Consider the following 12,269-nt stretch of genomic DNA (forward strand, 5'->3'; position numbering starts at 1 on the left):
CCTTCATTGACTACATTAAGAGACAATACTAGCTATCAGGCCAGAGAGACGTCAAATGTTCCTCCACTTATCTGAGTTTGACTCGTCAATGACTACACTATGAGGCGATACTAGCTATCAAGTCAAAGAAGAGACGTCAGATGTTCCTCCACTTATTTGAGTTTGACTCATCATTGACTACACTAAAGCGATACAAGCTATCAAGTCAGAAAGACGTCATATGTTCCTCCACTTAATTGAGTTTGACCCATCATTGACTACACTAAGAGGCAATACTAGCTATTAGGTCAAAAGAGACAGATGAACCTAAACTGTTCAACTTCGTTTGGAGATCATACTAATTATCTAGTTAGAAAGACACTTCCCGAAACTAAACTTCATTAGAAGTTTTAAGAACGAAACCAACACTCGAAAAAACGAACTCTAATAACAGTATAGAACCTGCTACTAACTAAAAGAAGTGGCAATGAAGATGAGAATTTGGGAGGAAGGTGAGGGAAGAGGGGCGTACTAAAGGGTGTTATTAATCAGAGGAGTCTGTCTATTAGGCTGCAAACTCAAGAATATATGTTCTACACAGCCTACCAACAAGTAACAAAAATCCAGTAGATACTCAGAAGTACAAACTCTCACAGTTATGCCTTCTCATACCACATCTCTGCAAATACATATCCTCCAAACTCATAAAACTCATCCCGTTGCCTTACTATCTATATCATAATCATCAATGTTATGTTTGTTACAGAAAAACTCAGGTAATTTAGGCAACAAAATTTCACCTGCTTTACAGAAATTGGTGTGCAGCAGCATCAGCAGCAGCATTGTCCAGACCTTTCCAGTCCAATTTCCCAAAGTAAGTTCAATTGATTCTACAATTAAACGAAGAGATTAGCAGCAAGAAGCTTCCTTTATCTACTATCATCTCCTGTTTAAGTACAGATGCATATATTGTAGAGGGGAAATAAACCAACTAATTGCGCTATTGAACTTCCTATCTATTGCTGCCGTTCATATATCTGCATATAAGCCTCAGATAGAGCAACCATTTGAGGAAGTGTTTCTGAGACGTGAAGATCCTGCATCTCGTACCTGTAATATCGACGTTTGATCGCAATGGGGTCAGGCATTCTAGATCATTGGGTACCATTTACAAAAAGGGAAAGAAGAATTACCATAATTCTTCGGACTTCCTCTGTACAAATACCCTGTAGTACCCTTCATTCGGTTTGCCATCATGAACAATATTTGCAATTAAATCGTACTTCGAACGTAATTTTTCACTCTCTTTCGGGGTTGGCAAGGGGATGTAATCCTTCAATTCTAGATTCTTGACGGGAAAGTTCACTGAGACCAAAATGTCAATTATTAAATTAACAAAAGATACTTCATTCTGCAGTCATATATATTCTCACAAATATAATGCAATCAAGTAACTACCTAAAGTGGGATTCTTTTCCACAAAAAAGTTGTTCTTCGTAAATCGCCGCATATGAAGAATTAAATACTGAGGCAATCGAGTAACACGGTAGCGCATCCTTGCTATACGTGGCCGTACAACTTCTGTGATAGTTTCACCATCAAATTTTTTCAAAATGTTGAAGAGTGGAACCTAGAAAAGAAATACATGAACGGACATTCGAAAGATTAGGTCATAGATATACTAAGAATTACATAATTACTTCTAATTGACCACAAGTTATAATCTCTTAAATAAGAGAAACCTTTCTATTAAAAGAAACTTAAAAGACATGAGAGACGTACGCAAAAGGACCAAATTAGAAAAAGAAGCCTAATTTTCATTCACGTTTATAGAAACGAAGTTTACAATACTTGAAGGTTTGAAGATTTCTCCAAAATCAATAATATCCAACATTAATAAGGGAGAAAAAGAAGAAAAAACTTCTAATATTATAAAAAGTTCCCAAGCCTTTTGCTCGCCAATTCTCCTAACAGCAACTATTGAAACAACCAACAATTTTTTATTCCTCTTACAATTATTGCCTCCAAAAATAAGCATTAAAAGGTCTTTGATTCTTGAACCCATGCCGACTGCAAATTATCGACCATTTTTATCAAATAGCAGTAAGTTAAGCTCCAAAACACTTGAAACGGGGGACCGTAGTTGTCATTTATGGCCCCTTTGAAATTAGAGTGGATACTAATGAGGTCTAAAAAACCATTCCATCCTTTTCCTTGATCACCTATTGGAATGAGTAAACGGCTTTTCCCTCCACTACAGTCCAACTTAACCAAATCTACAGCGTTAACCCCTTTTGCTGGAAAAAAGTTTCTCTGACCAAAGAATTTGATCTATCAACTCTTGTTTCCTTGAAAAGCTTTTGGTTCAGAGATACACTCGACACCAACTTCAGGTTTTCGATGAATCATAGAGAACTCTAAAGAATGGAGATGGATACGGACCTATCCCTATCAGTTTCGGCTACGCAGACACTGTTACCTATAGATCTAGAGTCAACTTGGATAGAGAAGGTTTTCTCCTTGATGAGGGTCAAACAAATTGGACGAAGAAGACACATGGTGAATGGGGTTGGAATGATCAACGGGGATAGTAGTCAGCATGGTTTGGTAGTCTGATGATGGGAAGGGAAGGGGTTGGGAGAGAGCCAGGAGGAGGAAGTCATGGCAATTTTTGAGTACTCTCAAAATCAAACAAGTCTCCAATATTGAACTAAGCATGAAATGAAAACTTTCAAGAGAAAATGGAAACTAGTGGCTGTATAAGTACCCTCCCTCCTGTACAAAAGAAACCAGCAAGAAAATTACACCTACCTGTGGTATTATATTTTTCTCCATAACATCTTTGAAAAGAGGTGGCGGCGGTAAATCCAATCCAAGCATTAAGAATGGCATTCTTGAAGTTTCCATTACGACACTGCTACCTTCAGTTCCAGCATCCTGATCGTCACCATTTTCTTTCTTCTCAGTGAGAGCTTTCGAGTGAATCTCTTTGACAACCTCCAGTTCTCCCTATCCAAAATATAAATATATAACGTAAGTTTCAGTTTACTAGTACCTAATTCACAATATTACTTGAGAAAATAAGAGAACCTGGAAACACTCGTAGATTATACTGCTACTTTTCTTTGAAACTCGCAGTTCTGAATGTAGCGTGTTAAGAAACCATGACATAAATTCAACAGGATCCGACTGCGCACCTATTCGGAAACGCTTTTTACTAGCCTTCATAACTGCTTGCAGGAATTCATGCGGGCTTACCTATAAATTCTTAAGGATTCAAAATCTTTGAACTTAAAAAATAAAGACTCAACCACCGAGAAGAACGTCGATGAACAGTAAAGTCAAACCTGTCCTTTGAAGTTTCGTGCATGCCAAATCTTACGTGTAAGTTCACCAAACCGGTGGACAAGTGGTGATCTGCAGTGCTGATAGTTCTCCGGTATGAGGAAGAAGTTCCTGAGCGGTGTAACCCTCATTAAGGATTGAATTGTCACATTTACAAAATCGGTTTCTTTAATGTTGTTAAGCCCCACCTGGTTTCACCAAATTCAAATTTAGGCCTTGATGCCAATCTAACAGATAAGATAACAAAAATACAAAGAAAATATAATTACCATTCCTGGAAGGTAATCAGAACCATCAAGTGCTCTAGACCATTGCTTCTTCTTGTCAAGCTGCTCTACCTGCTCTTTGGCAAACCTGCACGCAGTGCCAAAATGATCATTAAAGAATATTTCATTAAAGACAGTATAACATCTATTCATAGTCAAACACAATAATTTATCATATTTATTTTTATTTTTAGGATTTTAGGTTTCATATTTTGCTCAAATTTGAAGATATGCTTTAATAATTTGTCTCATCTAAACAAGCCTTTAGTTTTTTGAAATCCTAATTTTAATTTTTAAGTTTACATTTAATTCTAACAAGATGTTACACGAGTAGGGATTATACTTTTTTGAAATACAATTAACTTTTCTCTAAAACGGGAAAAAAATTAAGACAAATTTTCAAAGAAATATTTCCTAGGTGGACTACTAAGGTCCTGTGAGGAATTCTACAGCATCCCTTCTATTCTTCTTTTAATTTTAATGTTGTTCTTTTCCACTAAAATACATTGAATATGGTTTCTATGGCCATGAGTACTCCTAAATCTCGCATATACTTTTCCCAAGAAATTTCCTACCACTGTCCTACATCAATCTAGGATTGGGGATTTCATGATTTGATGACCCATGATGATGCTTCACATCTGTACTAACCAAAGATGATGGGTGCGAAAAGAATATATAATGGAACTGTCAATGTTTGTCGTAGATCCATCAATTCAAATTTCATTCAAAATAATGGGTTACTTTTTCTGCAAGGGCAAAAAACAAGGGGAAAGTGATTTTCATCCCACGAGGTGGAACTTAGAAGAACAAAGAGAAGCACAAGACGCACTTGTGAATTGATAGACAAACTGAATTTGGTAGATCTTTCCTTCAGTAATACTACACTTGACCCAATATAAGAGAGGAGGCAATACAGTTCTAGTTGACTCTTCTTAGTAACTAGAGAATGGATAGATATACTCAAAGACTCCAAAGTTTTGAAGAAGATGAATGATATCAGGCCATGCTCCATTTTTTGTTGGATTCACTTGTATTCTTCAGGGTCAAGCACCTTTCAAATTCGAAAATGATTAGCTCCAGGACCTAGACTCAATTGTAGGTGGGAGGAGGATGGCTCAGAAAAATGGCCAGCTTTTAAGCTCATGGAAAAATTGAAAAACTTAAAAGAGAAAATCAAAATATGGAGCAAGATGGATAATTGTTTTCCAAAGGAAATTTAATTAAGATACTGAAATGTACAAAAGATGGGGAAGACAGCCTCCACCCAGACAAATGGAAGTTACACTTAAACTAAGCCCTCCAGTCAGCACAAGGACGAAAAATAGGATGATAACAAAATAAATTGTCGGACCTACACCAGGAGGCGATAACAAAAATGATATTAGTCTAGTCTTTTCCCAAGACTAGTTGCTCGCAAATTCCAATCCAACCAGAACTCAATATTAAACTGCAAGATAAAAAGGTCACAAAGGTGATAAAGTTCCCATATTCGTGAGGATGTATATCTTAGCTAAAGACAACATTAGAGGTGCTAAACTTAGAACTCTAGGATTTTCTTATTTCTTGTTTTCTTTTTTTCTTTTTGGGTGTCGTGGTGGCATTAGTATAATTTTTCCTTGAACATTGAAGATGAAACGTTATTGTACCATGCCCTAGTAGTGTGCAAACCAAATAATGGATGAAGTATAAGCAAACCTTGGATTCAGGACATATCGAATATCATCCAATGAGGGGTCATTAATCTCATATCCATCAGGAAGGCAGTAAACTTTCTCTGTCCGTAGGTTGATATACACATGGTGTCCTGCTTCAAGACTATGAGTGTAAGCATGAGACTTCTTCCCTCTCCCTTGATAATACTTGCCACATACTAGGCAGGCATAAACATTCAGATTTGACAGAGAGACAGAACAAAACTTTTCAAAATCGAAATCCAAAACCTACAAAGCATGAACAGATATGAATTGGCAAGAAGTAAATAACAAAGTGGTCTTAACCCTAAGATGCAGAAATGCACAATGGATGTACAAATAAGAGATAAGCAATGCACCTGACGGTTTACGGTATCAAGATAAGGACAATCTTTTCGAACTTCAACATCACGACTTCGCATTATATGATTTTCATCTTCATCATTTTCTTCATCATCAGTACCATCCCCTTCATCTCCATCATATCCACTTCCATTTTGTTTAGATTTGTAATCTTCTTCTTCATCATCATCGCCATAGTTAAAACCGGGAAGCTGAGGGTTCTCTGAGGCAGGTGGAGAAGAAGGTGACGATTCTCCAAGTGATTTATGCCTTTTTAAGTCTGGACCCAACTCTTCCTCATCTACGACACTATCATTTTGCCTCTTTGATCCCATTCTACCGTCCCTTTTTCCTCTCTGGCAATAGAGCAAATTTATAAATAATATGAATATATATGATATAACATTCTATTAAAAAAAACGCTGCTACTATGGCGGGAGAAAAGGAACACACGTAGGTGGAGAATAATCTCAGGCCGTGGTGGAAAGCAAGTGAATTGGCAGAAGGTTAAGGAGTGTTAAAGGGCATTTTAAGTAGACTACAGTGAGCTTGAGCAAGGGAAAAACCAGGAACGTGTGCAGAAACAAACCCACCCAAAACCAAGTTGAAAATCTGAGATTCAAGGAGATTTACATGGATGTTTTGGCAAGTTGAAGCATGCCTTGAGTTCATAGGAGGGAGAACAATACGACCACGATGCTAAATTGGGAGGAAACTGAGTGTGAAAGGGGCTTACATAAGAGGTGAATGTTTGAAAAAACCCGCGAAATTCTAGCTTTAATTACAAGATGTGTGCAAAAAACTAGCTCAAACTTGTCTCAATGGATTAGTTAGAGTAGGTCTACAATGTTATAGAAGAAACTGCGCAAAGGTAACCTCGTGGGGAATTATTGGAAAAGTTCTGAAAATTCTGCAACTTTCGCGAGGAAGAAGATGGTCGGTACGTAAGACTCACGTGCGTGTAGGGTGCAAGTGGCCAAAGATGTTGACAAGTGGAGAAGCACGTGGAGGGCGTGTGGCCACGTGGGAGTGCATATCGGACCTCAGTTTGTCCCGTTCGACTCCTTTTGACCTTTTCTATCAATATTGGCTCATATTAACCCTGAATACTATTAAGTATAGGTGTAATCGGAAGAAATTGGGAAGAAATAACTATTTTAAGGACGCTTTACGCAAGAAACGGGCTAAGCGATACAAGTATGTAGCATATCGAAGCTCCTAAACAAGTATTTGACTTGATATGTATGGTAAGCATGTCAATCTTGTGAATAGGAACTCAAATACGTGATTGAATAATGGTAGCATGACCTAATTTAGTAGAATCATGATCGCAAGCGAAGAATATGAGCTTGTTAAGGAATCATCATTAGTATGCATAGACTCTAGTATAAGCTTATGAGCTTGTCATAACGCATGATTTGATGGATATGTCATATTGTATGATAGTACGATGTAGGAACCGTTAGGGGTTCGAGAAACGAACTCCAATAACGATTAGGCCTCACATACACCTATAGTTGGATGAATGATAGGATTGTTCAACTTATGGGCTCTTTTCAACAAGATAGAAGAATCCAAATGAACACCCCTATTAGCATTTGGAGTCGAATTAACAGCTGAAGAAGCATGATTCAACGCCCCCCCCCCCCCCCCCCCCCCCCCCCCCCCCCCCTCTTTAAACTCCCAATGGCCTCAAAAGCACGAGCCCTCGAAGGAGAGCACAAACAAATTGGGGCTGGAGCTGGAGGGCCATGGTACACTCAGCAATAACAGTATCATAATCAATTGGTTTCAATTGCATCAAACAAGCCGCTCTATTGCTATGAAACACAGCTCGATCAGGGTGGGTTTTGGGAGTAAGACGAAGTGAACTTTCATACTCCTAAAGAGCACCAACAAAATCCATATCAACGCCCCTATTAGCATTTGGAGTCGAATTAACATCCGAAGAAGCATCATTCGAACTACCCTTCTCTTTTTCGAGTCCCAGATTTCCCCAAATCGATAAAAGCGAAAATGCAACCCCCTCTTCCACTTTCCCACACGCAGAAGATTCAAATGCCAAACAATAATTACAAAAATGAAAAACAACGCTCAGAAATTGCAAGATTTCTCGCGGAAAAACTCGAGGCAGAGCAAGCAGACTTACAAACCTGGAATCTGAAAGTAGAGATAGCTGGATTATCTGGGACGCCCTAGGAAGCGAATCGGATTGGGTGAAGATCAAAATTCAAGTTAGATAGCGAGGTGTTGGTAGAAGAGAGAATCCTTGGCAAAAGTTCAGTGAGCAAAAACCCTAGATTGAAGAGAAGGACGGGTTTGGATACAGGTGAGGTTTAATCTTCAAATGTGGATCCCAACTCGTTTACGTTCTATTGGCCGTCGGATCGAACAAGCTCACGGTTGCTTCAGTCTTGATGGACCCATCAAAATATCTCTCTTGTGTTTATTCGTTTTAAATGTTTTTATTTATTTATTTATTATTAATGAATTGATTATTCGTTTAACTCGAGATTCTTCGGTGGTGAAATGGTAGACACGCGAGACCCGAAATCTTGTGCTAAAGAGCGTGGAGGTTCGAGTCCTCTTCAAAGCCATAATGTTGAGAATGCCCGTTTGAATTGGATAGAATAAGTTCGGCAGCGGAACACGAAATCTTAGGAATAACTTTGAATTGGAGGAGCCCGGTGTCACAATCCATTGCGGATTGTACGCTGTGTATTTTCCCTTGCATGGGCCCAAGGAACAACTCTCTTAGGGGAATATCGAGTCATAGTCCTTCGACCTCTCCTAGACGCTCACGCCTGTGTCATGGCACTGTAAGTGTTAGGAGGCAAGTGCCTAGCCTCGTCTTGTGGTGGATGTTGTTCCGCCTCAAGTGTCGGGAACGCAATGTCGTCATCAACCCTTCTTCTACCCCTTCTAGGTCCAGGCTCGACGTAAGTTCCTCTTCTCTTAGGAGCGATAATATAGACAAGAAGTTTATGTTACTTAATATCCTAGCACGTCCTTCAACCAAGGAAAATAAATAATAACCATAATAATCATAAGTCTCTTAAGTTACATCCTTGTAAGACTTATTCTACAATATGTATTCAGACAACATGCCTAGTCGTAGTGAGGCGTGTCAAAGAGCTAAGTCACAGAGGTATATAGATTTTCGAGACTTCGAGAAATTAGTCCTCGACTTAAAGATGAAAACTAAAACCAATAAAAAAACAAAAAATTGAAAATGTAGGAAAAATACGATAAGATTTTGCGCGGTTTTACAATACCATGGACGAAAACCGTGCGACATACAAAAGAATACATCATCAACCCTAAAAAGAATACAGACTAACTGATACCCCTATGTGATAACACAGCTCTTGAGCACCTCCCTACTTCGACCAGTACCTGAAAAAGAAAAGGAAATAGGGGCGAGTATAAAAATACTCAGTAAGTAACCTACATGTAGTCTCTCATTGCATCTTTAACGTAATAAGTTTCCATAGGCTTGTCATAGGGCTCTAAGAGGTTCAAGCCTAGTTCAGTTATCCCCCGACTATTACCTCACTCCACAATGGTGCCCATGAAAAGCTAATCTATTTGTACAGTCCCTCGTCTCCTATTAGAGTGGATTTTCTCCACACACAATAGTAGCTCCTCAATATACTACTTATACACTCTCTTGTCCACTCTCAAGGTGAGTTTGTTCTACACAGAATAGTATATCCTCAATCAGCTACTTATATTGTCTCTCGTCCCCTCTCAAGGTGGGTTATTATACACACAATAGAGATTTCTCATGTTGACTACATACGTAGTCTCTCGTCCCCTCTCAAGGTGGGTTATCATACACACAGTAGCAGTTCTTCGTGTTACTCACGTATGTAGTCCCTCGTCTCCTCTCAAAACAGGTTATCATGCATACAACGATAGTCCCTTATATAGTCTACTTGTGTAGTCCCTCATCTCTTATCAATGCAGGTTATATCCTACACACAGTGTGTAACGGCTCAGATCCACCGCTAGCAGATAATCCTCTTTGGGCTTCCCCTCAAGGCTTTAAAACGTGTCTGCTAGGGGAAGATTTTACACCCTTATAAAGGGTGTTTTGTTCTCCTCCCCAACCAATGTGGAACATCACAATCCACCCTCCTTCAGGGCCCAACGTCCTCGCTGGTACTCGTTCCTTTCTCCAATCGATGTAGGACCCCCTCCAAATCCACCCCCCTTTGGGGCTCAGCGTCCTTATTGGCACACCGCCTCGTGTCTACCCCCTTCGGAGAACAGCGAAAAGGTTGGCACATCGTCCGGTGTCTGGCTCTGATACCATTTGTAACGGCTCAGATCCATCGCTAGCAGATATTGTCCTCTTTGGGCTTTCCCTTACGAGCTTTCCCTCAAAGCTTTAAAACGCATCTACTAGGGGAAGGTTTCACACCCTTATATAGGGTGAGCGGCGGAGGGCAGCGCTACAGGCGCCGAACACGCGTCGACCATCGGTTGGAGCGACGCAGCTCTAGTGAGACGACGACACGTGTCGCCTGCAAAGCCCGAGCTGAACCACAAACCCGAGCTGAGCCGAGCCGAACCAGACCGGCCGACCAGCGACTGCGCAGAAGCTGCCGTGCGTGGTAGGCGCGCGTGCGGCCTGCGACTGGCGCACGTGAAACGGCCGTTTTGGCAATTTTCCCTCTGTTTGCCTGATTGTTGTCCCGATTCCAGTTCTAATACTATTTTTATGTGAATAGGGTCCTAATTAAAGGAAATCAGTATTTTTGGACACCTCACGGGCATAGAAACGCTAACAAAAAGGCACGCGTCAACCAGGTAAGTCATCACCCGGTATTTAGGAAGAAATACTAGTAGGATTCGCTTGGATTGCATGCATACTAGTACCTTTGTCTTAGATTAGCTCTGCATGAATGCGATTAGTCAGATTGATTGTTATGAGTGTATTGGGTGAATTGTCTGTGTTGCTTGTATGCTTTAAGCTTCCGCCGTACGTATGCATGCGTTTAATTACTGTTGGAATTGTGTATTCTGCGTTCCGGGTGCTTGATGGATGAGTTCGTCCCATTGAGCGCGAACTTCATGTTCTGGGTGCTTGATGGATTTCATCGCCCCGTTGAGCCGACGTGCCTAGTTGCATGAATTATATATTATGATGTTAGAAGACGGTTACATGCACACTCTGTTATTTGCTAGGGTCCATTTCTATAATAAACCTAGGAAATTGCTGTTAGGAGCGATAAGTCGCTCTAGTCAGACTTAAACTTCCCCTAGGAACTTAGCAAATTACCACGGCAACAAGGTACCTCAGGAGTGTTCATAGATTGCGAGTGTGAGAACGATATCTATAGCTTCGTGGGAGGACTAAGGGTTCCTGACCAATCCTTACTGCTCTTAGCCATTTCGCATAGGAAATGTGTCCCCACGTCATACAGCCCATTAGCTGTATGGGAACGGGTTGGGTCGCGCCCCCTCATAGGGGGACTATATGGGCTTAGGGGTATTCAGCACACCCCTAGGCTAGATACCATGTAGTCCTAGATAGCCATGTAGAGGTAGCACCTCATAGAGAGATACCGACCATATCATCTTGGCGTAAGGAACCTCTAGGTGTCTAACGAAAGGACGACGAACCGGCGAAACCCAAGGGGCAAGCCCCAAGGGACTAAGATTAGAACCAAATATCCTAGAACCGAATTAGGCAACCGTGGGAACCTGTTAAGTTAGGATGCCAAGAGAGCCTACAAGTAGGGGGCTTACTGAGTATAATTTTTTTGTACTCATCCTTGCTATGTTTTCCTTCTTTAGGAGCGCGAGGCGTCGGTCAAGGGCGGACATGATGGAGACGGAGATTGTCACAGAGGAATGGGTTGTCCTGGGGCATCAATCCAATCTTTATTTTGTATTTGCATTCTTTCGAAATTTATTTCCAAACTGTTAAAGGTTCTGTTTGTTTGTCGTTCAAAAACTTTATTGGAATTAAATGATTTTCTCTCTTTCATATTTAAATCACTTTGTGCATTCGTGTGTGTCATTAGTCACGGTCCGTAGTAAAATATTGGGTCGTGACATAGTGACTCATCTAATGGTTCCGTTCGTGTTACCACCGATCTTATAAGTTCTCGTAGTTCTCCTTGAGTGTCGTGGAGATTTATTAGGTTTTAGGGCGTCTAGGCAAATTAGGTCACAACTTTCATTTCTAGGTCACTCGAGGTTAGCTCCTCGTGGCTAAGCCAAATCTCAGGGTGCACCTAAGTCTCTAATCATCGCTCACGATCTTAGGGTTCTCAGTATACCGAGAATATATTGACCTAAGACATTACATAACACTCAGGTTATACGCCCTAAACTTATTCTGATTCATGCATGCCTCACTAGGGAGATATTTTATCTATCACCTAGTGCACATAAATCATGATCTAAACGTTCATGCAAGTTTAGTAAAGACATATTCCTATTAATCAAGTAAGCATAGATCAGGCACACATTCACCTGAATATAGCATACAATTTCATCACACAATTCAAACATATCCACTTCTTTATAGCTCCGAGAAAGGTCACTCCAATTTCTTACTCGAACTCTTACTTGAAAATTTATTATTAAAACACGTGAAATCAAGAACGTTTTTTCATGTCCAAATTTT

General features: G+C 40.2%; 1 protein-coding gene across 2 annotated transcripts; it reads right to left on the reverse strand.

The window, feature by feature from the left end:
• Positions 1–592: 592 nt before the first annotated feature.
• Positions 593–7,976, reverse strand: LOC111782891 (uncharacterized). 2 transcript variants are annotated; one of them, XM_023663729.2, is made up of 11 exons: positions 7,780–7,976; positions 5,644–5,982; positions 5,289–5,533; positions 3,594–3,678; positions 3,327–3,512; positions 3,070–3,237; positions 2,791–2,988; positions 1,438–1,609; positions 1,173–1,344; positions 968–1,089; positions 593–869 (listed from the first exon to the last, which is right to left on the reverse strand). In XM_023663729.2, the coding sequence occupies exons 2-10, from the start codon at positions 5,959–5,961 to the stop codon at positions 996–998; spliced, it is 1,638 nt and encodes a 545-aa protein (XP_023519497.1). In that variant the 5' UTR covers positions 5,962–5,982; positions 7,780–7,976; the 3' UTR covers positions 593–869; positions 968–995. The 2 variants fall into 2 exon arrangements, with proteins under 2 accessions (XP_023519497.1, XP_023519496.1); XM_023663728.2 differs by having other exon boundaries at positions 593–1,089; positions 7,776–7,976.
• Positions 7,977–12,269: the final 4,293 nt, after the last annotated feature.

Source organism: Cucurbita pepo, chromosome 20, assembly GCF_057944985.1.
Source record: "Cucurbita pepo subsp. pepo isolate OVF chromosome 20, ASM5794498v1, whole genome shotgun sequence".
In the NCBI taxonomy this organism is placed as follows: Eukaryota; Viridiplantae; Streptophyta; class Magnoliopsida; order Cucurbitales; family Cucurbitaceae; genus Cucurbita; species Cucurbita pepo.

What these genes read in the sequence shown, in the direction of transcription:
- LOC111782891 (XM_023663729.2), bottom strand. Translation starts at nt 5,961, where the DNA reads ATGGGATCAAAGAGGCAAAATGATAGTGTCGTAGATGAGGAAGAGTTG. An exon ending in TTGATACCGTAAACCGTCAG is followed by an intron (nt 5,534 to 5,643) that starts GTGCATTGCTTA and finishes CATGCTTTGTAG; the next exon opens with GTTTTGGATTTCGATTTTGA. An exon ending in AGGAAGTCCGAAGAATTATG is followed by an intron (nt 1,090 to 1,172) that starts GTAATTCTTCTT and finishes TCGATATTACAG; the next exon opens with GTACGAGATGCAGGATCTTC.